Genomic DNA, 11,110 nt, shown 5'->3' on the forward strand with positions numbered 1-11,110 from the left:
AATACAACGCAAAATTTATTGTTTTCGTATTTATTTATTCTGTATTTTTAGATAAAAAAATATATATTATACACTTATGTACTTAGTTTAAAAAATTAATTAATATTAGCGTCTGTTTATTTCTAACGCGTATGTAATTAAAAATTTTATTCTTGTTTCGAAAATGCTTGTATCACCAAAATTAACAGTTTTTGAACTACAAAATGTTGAATATCTTAAAAAAAAAATAAAACGCTTTAATATGAATTTTTTCTTAGAAACTATTTGGGCGAATTTTTGTAGTTTGTTTATAATGAAGCTAAAAAAAAATTATTAATTGTTCCAAGAAGTTTGTTTATTTTTTCAACTGAGCAAGACAAGAAAATTTTGATGGAATAATAAAATCTCGATTTTGCGACTATTCATTCTTCCTATACTTAAAACGTCAATAATCAATTCATAAATAGTGACAATGTCTGTATTGATCTTAGTGGTCGAAAAGTAATCATAACTATGCGTTTTTTATACTGATCACTAATTTGCATAAGTGTTTGTAGTTGTCTTTGATATAAGTTTTCTTAACACCAGGGCTGTCCAGACTAGATGTAATTGCGGGCCAATACAAATCATTTATTTGTTATACCATACAAAGAAAATAATATTATTTTACCAGTACATCAAAAGAAAATTTGCATAGTTATAGCAATTAAATTCATGTCGCGGGTCTCACAAACATTAGCCGCGGGCTACATGTGGACCGCGGACCGTGCTTTTGACAGCCCTGCTTTATATTATACAAGTATCGTGGCCCGTAATAATTTCATCATAAAACCATACTAAAGTAATTGTTGATAAATTGATTGAGACCCTTTTAAGTGTAGGAATGATGTTCAGCCGCAGAAATAAAATTTTATTACTCCAACAAAATTGGATAGTCTTGTTCACTTCATATGCAATTATAAAAAAAAATTAAAAATAAACAAATCCCTTGAAGCTTTTATGACTTTAATATAAATGAAGTAAAGGTCGACCAAATAGTATTTAAAAAAAATTCATAATATATTAAAGCTTTTTATTTCTTTTAAAGTTATTAAACATTTTTTAGTTCTGATACATAAATAAATTAATAAAAAAAAAAATCGAATTTGCGTTGTATTTATAAAATTTACTTGGCTTAAGTTTAATCTAGTTAGGTACTGGCATAGACTGTTAAACTTGAGTTGTTCATAGGAAATTTGTACCAATAATAAACAGTCTAGTATTGGTTTTTGTTTATTAGTTTAGCATTAATTATATAACGAGAAATTAATTATAAATTTGTGTTAATTGCATTTGTAAACTGTTATTTACTGAAGTTTGTAGTGCATTTAACTTATTCATCTTTATCTTAAGAAAAAATGCAGTCCGCGCAGCTTTATGCTTACTTTATCTACATTAACTAAACAAAAAATTTTTTTTAGGTAAACCACTAATAATATTCAAACTGGTTATCAGTAGCCGCAATGTATAAAGTACTGACTGATATAGTACACTGATAGATCCAAAATGGAAGACGGTATTGAAGAAGCTTGATTTGTATGAAAATCTGTTCACATTATTCTAACGAAGTTGCACTCTCAAAAACTACATTTAGAATTTCTATGCAGTGGCATTTCAGATACCGACATACCATTCACCTCTGCGAAGGTGAAAAAGAAAACAATAAGTGGGTTCTGGTTAATTAGTTCTTGTAACATCTTAGGGATATAGTCAAGCGATTTTAACTATTTAAACAAAAGTTTAAGGTCGACTTCAAAAAATGAACGGACGGCAACAAACAAACAATCATTAAAACCAACAAACCAACAGAATTCAAACAGTTATAGTTACCTATTGACTGTATGAGAAAGGGACAAATTAACTGATTGACAAAATAAATCAGCTTTTTAATAGATTTAGAAAATGTCAATATCTTTTAAGAAAAAACAAAACATTGTGATTTATAGATTTGTGTGACTAGACATCGTATCTAAAATTAAAGTGACGACAATCAATTTATTAACAATAAATTTATCAACATTCTGTGTTGAGACGATCTCTACCATCGAAGACTAAACTTGACGACAATGCGTTTCTCATACTTCACAAACTTTTAGGTGGCCTGAGGTTATTGAATAAACTTTTACAAATTCTTTTTTATTGTTTTAAGATTTACATAAAAAAATGTAATTTTATATAACATAATAATTACATTTGAAAAAACAAATTGTAGAATGTTTCTTAAGTATTATTATTTCATGAAAGCCTTCTAGTAAAAATGTTACAAACTAGTTCTAAAAACTTGTATTTCTTAAGGGTATAGTCAAGCGATTTTCACTATTTAAACTAAAGTTAAAAGTCTGCTTCTTCTGTAACTGCTGCAGTTAAAGCACGTCGAGCAAATCTTATTTATTATATGATTTAATTAATATATATGAATATATATTTAACTCTAGATATGTGAAAACATTATATTTAGTCGCTTGAGTTACCCTGCAAAAGCTACCCAACCGATAAAATATGACCCGAACTTTAAGGGTTGCGAAGCGTTTAATATTTATTGATTATTTTGAAGCCGGAAATACATACATACATTGTTTCAAAAGACAAAACATATAACAAATAAAAAATAAATAAAATAGAATATAAATATAAATATAATATAAAAAATATAAAAAATAGACATAATATCTAATATTACAATAAAGTTACTATAACTTAACCATTATTAAATTTGTAATACAAATAACCAACATTGATTCATAAATAAATGAAATAAACGAGTAAAATTTGTTTTATAATATAAAATTTAACTAAAAATGTAATTAACATACATATGAAAATATAACTTAAAAACATTTTTTACAATAAATGCTGTTTCACACACACAAATTAATCATTAAATTAAAGGTTTCTTTTCTTGCATTAAATATATTTATCTAATTTAATTTATATATTTATTTATTTAGTAAATTATTAAATAAAGTTCAAATTTTTTTAAACGTTAAATAATTGAATGCAACATCAGCAAAATTCTTTATAGAAGCGAGGCAAGCAAAATAAGGCGCAATTATTAAACTCACCACAACAGAAATGCCAGACTTAAAAAGCTTTGAAGACTTTGAAAACTAAAAAGCGTGACTATATATCGAACTTGTGTAGTGGATAAAATTTTTGTTAGTATTATCATAATTTATATATACAACAGCATATATATATATATTTTATATTATATTATTATTAAATTAACTTTGTTACCGTATATTGAATATGTTAATTTTAATTATAATTTTATTATTAAAAAACGTAACGTGGTCTTTCTAAATGTTTGCGTTACAAATTTCAGTAGTGGAAGAAGATGACTTTCACACAAAATTAGTTACCAAAGCTTACTTTTTATAAAAATAGTTACCGCCAAAATTCGTCATATTGAAAGTTAGCTTCATTTTATAATTATACTATTAATATGTTTTTGATAAAAAATGTCGAAATTATATGTTTATTTTTAACATAATATTTGGTTACAAAGTATACAAGTATACCAAAACTTATAATGAAGAATATATAAACAGAAAAATACCAACAAATAAAGAGATCACAAAAACAATAACTGTCAAAATGAAAGGTCTGAACAATAATTTAAACATTGAACGTCTGGGAACTTACTTTAGTAAAATTCGATGGCTAAACGATAATAAGTGTCATATTTGGTTTAGTTAGTTTCTATACTGTACATATTCGTTCAATATATTTCTATATACATTTTTCAATATATTTTAGATTAATTTTTTTATATACCTTTTAACGATTTGTATTTAGTACACTACACTTGTGCTAAATTTGTAAAATGTGAAAGTGTTAGAGCATTTTTTTTATAAGATCTCAATATTTAATACTCCAGCTTATTAACATACCGCAGGTCTTAAAAAGAAATCCTTTTCTGTTACAAAAAATTTGTGAAGTGTTTTAAATATTTCAAATTTTGTGAAATTATATTTAAATCATAATTTATGCTTAAAGTTTAACGTAAAGCTTTTATTAAAAATACACGTAGCAAACAATATTTATATATTTTAAGCTTACGCTTATTCACCAAATTACACAACATTTTAATTTAATGTGAAAATTTAATTTGCTTAATTAAATGAAGCAAATTTCTTATATTAAATGACTTTCAATTGTTAATTGTTGCTAAAATTTGAACACAAAACTTTTATTAATACACGTAGCAAACAATTTCTATATATTTTAAGCTTACATTTATTCACCAAACTTAATAACATTTTTATTTACTGCGAAAAATCAAATGATTGGCAACACCTTTTTTATTTAACCACCACCGTTTTATGAAGTTGTGCTCTTCCCAGCATTCGCAAAAATAGGTCAGTTTAATATTGGACGTCATACTTTAAGTGTGTTATAACTGGAATAAATTTTGTCTGATAAAACTGAATACAATTCGATAAGGTAATAATTAAAATGTGATTTTCGTTTTTGTATAAGTAATGCTAAAAAGCTGTTAGTAATACAAATTAGATTTCATTAGCTTTTGCGATTTGTGTAACCGGCTTATTGTTTTGTTATTGGTTTTTCGTGTCATGCCGGCATAAACAAAACTATGTTTTCTTACAAATTTTGCTTAATGAAATATATAAAAAGTTGTACTCTAATATTAAAATCATCTTAATTAATAAAAAAAGAGTAAAATGGATAAAGTGTGTTTTATGATTAAAACATTTTATAAAATTTTTTCACATTCTGGAGAAATCGAAAGCTATTCACGGCTTGTGCAATAAAAGCAGTTAGACAATAAAGAACAAAAACAAAAATAGTGTGAAATGCGTGTTGAATTTGCGCCGACAGTTTTGCAATGTAAACAATTAAAGAAAGGGTGTTTGTTTATATTTGGACTTTGTTGTTGTAAAGATTTGTGCTTATTTTATTATAAAATAAATTGACATCGATATGAACACAAAATTATTGATTTTAATTTTTTAATAATATAATATTTAAAAAGTACATTTATATATCTTCCCTTCAAACTAATATCGTTTAGTCAATGGAAATCAGATGTTCAAAGCAGTGGCGTGTTACGTTCAAATAAGCAAACTTTTTATTTTCAAAGAACCTGAGAACTGTTGCGAAATTACGTACAGTTGTGCTTCGTCGTAACGTTAGCTTATAACATACTTAAATGTTCATATTTAAAATATACATTAAATTAAAATTTACAACGGTATTTTTTTATTTGCGTTAATAATAATAATTTTTGTATATTATAATATATAATATATTCTTCTGCCCACCCAAACCAATAGTATATCGAAAATATTTTTATTTATTTGTTTTAATCATAATGATAATTATAAATAAAGCACAAGCTGCCAGGGCTACCAGCTTCTATTCGAGTTAATTTACATTTAGATTTGTTTATTTATATTGATATATTGAAGATATAGTGTAGGAAAAATGGATTAAGCTTTCGAAAAAAAATATTTCTTTATATGCTAAAAGACAGACAGCTTGAAATCATATATTTTATAGCTTACGATAAATTATAGAGATATAGTTGAGTTGCTTGCCCATTTTTTTTATAAGTGTGGTTCTCTTAAAGTAGCATATATGAGTCGAAATTTCAAATATTCAGTAGCAAACTTGTGCAGCTTAATTATTTTATGTACTTGGCTATAACTTTCAGTTTTTTTATAAACAAAATTTGTCATAATCTTTACTTTTAAGTAATGCTATACTATATGTGTACGAAATGAAGCTTTTAACGAATGTTTCGCGACTTTGTCAACTCCTTAACAAACAAGCGTCCCGTTTTAATTACCTTTGTTCTCACTATTTTAGTGTTTCATTCATACGCGTAGTCATTATCGATAAAAAAAAGTGAATAAGGATTATTTTAAAGGGCTATAAAAATTATTATTCTTTTTTGTCTATGTAATAACATTATGAGCGGCTAGCTCAGGAGACACTTGCCTGCTAGGAATATTATTGGTTAAAATATAGATGGACGGAATTTTTTTATCTCACTTTACGATCTTTGAGACGTAATCATATATTTGATACAACATTATTTTTCCCCTTTGTCACTTAAAATTACTTATTTTAAACGGGTACTAATACCTGTCCCGCTTATAAGTGACAATCCTCGCAACGGGTACAAATACCTGCCCCGCTCATAATGTGTTAATGTAATATTTAATTAACATTGCTATTATTATTATTTAGTTTCTAAATATCTCAATATATTTCCTAAAATTGATATAGTGTGCAAAAGAGTTTAACATGTCTAATATGATATAATAGTAAAAAAATATGTATATCGACGCTTAAAACTTCCTTCTAAATTTTTTTTTCGTCTCTTTTCCCGTTAGATCAATTTTGGGCAAATTGAGAATATTAAGACATTTGCTAGTGTCTTGCTTTTGATCGTATTTACAAAAATATTTTTAATCTTCAGTTTGATATAATGTAAGTGTGAGCGAATATTTTATAAATAATTTATTTTTATGAAATGATTTAATTAACATAAAATTAAAATAGTACAATTACTGAAATGAAGTGTAAATGTGCAGAATAGAAATAATTGTTTCATTCTCGAACAACTCAAAGAAACGCATGATCCCAAAATGGTTTTTGTTTTGTGATAATTATATAAAATCTATTTTTTTTTCAGTTTATTGTTGTAAATAATTTTAAAATTTTTTAATAACTAATGTAAAAAGGATTCTACAAAATAAAATATATCTCAGAATATTTATGTTTGAATATTTTGTGAAAGACTAAAAAGTAAATGATCTCTGTATTTACACTTACAATTATAACTATAATTTTGACAATGTAAGCGTACTGCAATATTGTTAATTTTATATTAAATTTGACTTTTAAAGCTTATTATGACAAAAGAAACCATGTTTCTTTATAGACTATTGTTTCAATAGAGACGTATTTTGAACAGTAGTGAATTACAACAACAAACATTTTTTTATTATTTAATTAATTATTTTTATTATTTATTAATTATTTTTATTATTTATTAATTAATTGGATTTTTTGATGATTATTATTGCTTGGCGATAGTCGAAAAAGTTATATGGTCAGCCAAAAATTCAATTAATTAATAAGTAATAAAAAATGTTATTAATTTTATAATTGTATCAATTTTCATATTTTTTTAAAATTTAGTTATAATAATTACTTCTTACATTTTTTTTCTAGAATATCACTTTAAGATGCCACTAGCTACAGCAAAAGTTAATGGAATGATTAATGGTATGACATTGCCCAACAATGTTATAGACGATCAAGTCTTTTTATACACTTCTGAATCCGTTGGCGAAGGTCATCCAGATAAGATTTGTGATCAAATAAGTGATGCAATTTTAGATGCACACTTGCGTCAAGATCCAAATGCTAAGGTTGCTTGTGAGACTGTTACAAAAACTGGTATGATTTTACTTTGCGGAGAAATAACATCTAATGCAGTCGTGGATTATCAAAATGTAGTACGCAATACTGTTAAGGAAATTGGTTACGATGACAGTTCCAAAGGTTTTGATTATAAAACATGTAATGTATTGTTAGCCTTAGATCAGCAATCCCCGGAAATAGCTGCAGGCGTACATGCTAATCGTCCTGATGAGGAAATTGGTGCTGGTGATCAGGGCATTATGTTCGGCTATGCTACTGATGAAACTGATGAATGTATGCCTTTAACAGTAATTTTAGCACATAACTTAAACAAACGTATTGCTGAATTACGTCGTTCTGGTGAATTGGATTGGGCACGTCCTGACTCTAAGACACAGGTTACATGCGAGTATCATTTTCGTAATGGTGCTGCCATACCATTACGTGTGCAGGCTGTCGTTGTATCGGTCCAACATTCTGAGCATATATCTTTAGATGACTTACGTGCACAGGTTCTCGAAAAGGTGATTAAACATGTAATACCACCTATGTACTTTGATGCTAATACAATAATACATATTAATCCATGCGGTAAATTTGTTATTGGCGGCCCGATGGGTGATGCTGGTCTCACTGGACGTAAAATAATTGTAGACACCTATGGTGGTTGGGGCGCACATGGTGGAGGAGCTTTTTCGGGTAAAGATTTCACAAAAGTAGATAGATCGGCTGCTTATGCTGCGCGTTGGGTAGCTAAGTCTTTGGTTAAATCTGGTTTATGCAAACGATGCTTAGTTCAACTATCATATGCAATTGGTTTGGCTGAACCATTATCGATTGCTGTATTTGATTATGGTTCATCGCATAAAACTGAATTGGAATTACTTAATATTATAAAAAAGAATTTTGATTTACGTCCTGGTATGATTGTAAAAGATTTAAATTTGAGACAACCAATATATCAGCGAACAAGCACTTATGGTCATTTTGGACGTGAAGAATTCACTTGGGAACAAGCGAAGCCCTTGGTTATCGATAATAAGTAAAAATACATTTTCATATATACAAAAATTCGAAAAAATTAACTTTTAGGCATTTTAATCTTTAAAATATGGCACTTCACGTTATTAATTTAATTTTAATTGCTGAAAATAATTGCTTTAAGCAATATTTTATTACTATTTTTAATTATGAAAAAATTTTCACTTAATTTGCTAACAGATATTTTTTTAAAAATATATTTGTAAACATTAATTAATTATAAAATTTTATAAATAAACATATATATGATTTTGTTAGCATGATAATTTTAATATTCATTTGTAATTGATGAACGTGAAATTGTCATATTAAACGAATTATGATTTTAAAATTTGAATATTTAAATTTTTTAAAGTATGAAAATAAATACATAACTTTATAATAATATATAAGTATTTATTTTTTGAAGTTAAAACTATTTGTCAGAATCAAATATACCATTAAACAGACAGTAAATCGAATTACACCCATAGTTATCGAGAAAAATATATTTAATTATTTATTTGTACTAATTTAAATAAGTTTATTATTTTTTTTATTTATTACTGCGATCTTCCTTTCTCAAATGTCTATATCACTGTTCACTAGCGTAAAAGCTTGATCAGATAACTCAAAAGTTGAGTATATTATGAGCAGAGTGGTGTATAAGGTATGTATTAAAAAAGAAACGATATATAAATAGAAACTGAACTGTTTACTCAAGAATCAAACAATCGTAGGTAAAACAAATTTAATTGCCATATCAGATTGACCGCGTATATATTAGTAAAATGTAAAGCAACACGACATGCAATGTATGAGCACAAAGATATGATATAATCATCACTTACTGGTTGGAACACTTAAACTTATCATCTAATATAACCCGAAAATCATTATGCTTTTGTATTGCTATTAAGTGGTTACATTGTGTGAAGAATGCATCACATCTCTGGAACGACTATTCTATATTTTTATATGAACTAGCAAGGAACTAATAATAGTAAATATAGCAATGATTTACCCCATTAATATTTGTTTTCAGATATTTTGATCAATGTCTATTTGGCTGCAGGTACGAACACTACTTTATTCAAAGTCGTATTTTGCCTTACCAATCCATCTTTTTTTTTCCTCTCGCTAGTGCAACTAAGGTTACTGCTTCATTTTTTTATGATGAGCTCATCTTTTGGTTGGTACCGTAAATGTACCATCCATTGTAAAAGCTAAACCGTTTAATCAAACGGGACACTATTCCTCCCATTTTTTGTTGAGCTATAGATATATCTAAGGCTATTATGTAGATGGTAAATATGACGTTTTAGATAGAATAACCGATTCGAAGCAGAAATTATGTTTAAAATTAAAAAAAAACATTTATTAATTTGTGAGTTAAGAATTATTGAAATATTTAAATAGTTTTATAACAAGATATGGAGATACACTAGAATAAAAACTGCAAATAGAGGCTTTCGAAAATACCTTGGGATACTTTGATCGATAACAAACTAATGATAAGTTAGCGTTGGACTCAACCAATAATGGACTGAAAACATGACGACAAACATTAATATTATAAAAACAAAGTGTGACTGGATTCGTGATATAATACGGCCAAGATGAAATAAATATATGGTAAGGGCTCTGGTGTTAAAAGAAATGACAGTAGAAGATGTTTAGCAGAACTAAAACTGACACATTTAGCAGATATTTTCTTTGTGCCAAAGAGAAAGAAATTTAGAATAGGTTATAGCCAATAATTAAATATTAGTTAAGTGCTAAATAATTATTGCAGTTCTCTGGCATACACCTCCTTTCTTGATATCTTTGTGATACTATTTACTTAATTATTTAGCCATAACAAACTGTTACCAGCTTTTGGCCTGACGCAGCATGTCTCTACAGGACCATCGACTGCATATGTGCCTTGTACAGTCTTGTACATCGAGTCCGATTAGTGGTCCTTGACCATTCCACTGTAGGCACGGTTTACCTCTACGATAAAAGTAAATACTAGTATTGCAATACTACTAGTGTTAACAAAAAGACTATGCCCGAAGTAGATATCAAATGCTCTTATAAACTTAGGTTTCCTATGACCCCACTTAAGAGGCCTAAGTGCACATTATCTTTTTGGGAGACAGACTGTGACTTGGACGGTGTCTGTGATATTATTTGAATAGATTAATCAAAATTATGATACTGTACTCGTACTTAAAATTTACACATTTTTAATTTTAGTGCACGGGGAATATTTTGTCTTATCTGTAACAAGATGTATGTGTGCCAGAATATCCAGAATATTTGTTTTTATATCGGCAGACATAAGCTGACATATGAAACAGTTTATGAAATATTTCAGCTAAATTTGCATAATGTTGCGTGAATATCTCGTCGCCACTCCTACATGGAAGCGGCAGGCTTTCCGTTGAAAGGAGGCATGTTGCGGTTTAACATGCCAGCAAATTGATTCAGTCGTTGAGCTCCGCGCTGTTAGCAATTTTGGCGCTTACAACGTAAAGTCCGCCTGGTGTTGTAAATTGGCTGGAGCCGTATGCATATTCAAATGCTAAATGTAATTCAGGATGAGAGTAGGATAAGTGCTTATACCGACATTGGATGCGATAACTGGCTGCATAAGTGATTAATTTATTGGAACAATTTGTTCGCACAG

General features: G+C 27.7%; 1 protein-coding gene across 1 annotated transcript; it reads left to right on the top strand.

The window, feature by feature from the left end:
- Positions 1 to 4,374: 4,374 nt before the first annotated feature.
- LOC119672358 (S-adenosylmethionine synthase-like) lies at positions 4,375 to 8,888 on the top strand. Its single transcript, XM_038083382.1, has 2 exons — positions 4,375 to 4,464; positions 7,225 to 8,888. The coding sequence occupies exon 2, from the start codon at positions 7,239 to 7,241 to the stop codon at positions 8,460 to 8,462; it is 1,224 nt and encodes a 407-aa protein (XP_037939310.1). The 5' UTR covers positions 4,375 to 4,464; positions 7,225 to 7,238; the 3' UTR covers positions 8,463 to 8,888.
- Positions 8,889 to 11,110: the final 2,222 nt, after the last annotated feature.

Source organism: Teleopsis dalmanni, chromosome 1, assembly GCF_002237135.1.
Source record: "Teleopsis dalmanni isolate 2A chromosome 1, ASM223713v2, whole genome shotgun sequence".
Classification (NCBI taxonomy): domain Eukaryota; kingdom Metazoa; phylum Arthropoda; class Insecta; order Diptera; family Diopsidae; genus Teleopsis; species Teleopsis dalmanni.

Bases quoted from the DNA above. Each gene is read 5' to 3' on its own strand.
- LOC119672358 (XM_038083382.1), top strand. From the start codon at position 7,239: ATGCCACTAGCTACAGCAAAAGTTAATGGAATGATTAATGGTATGACA.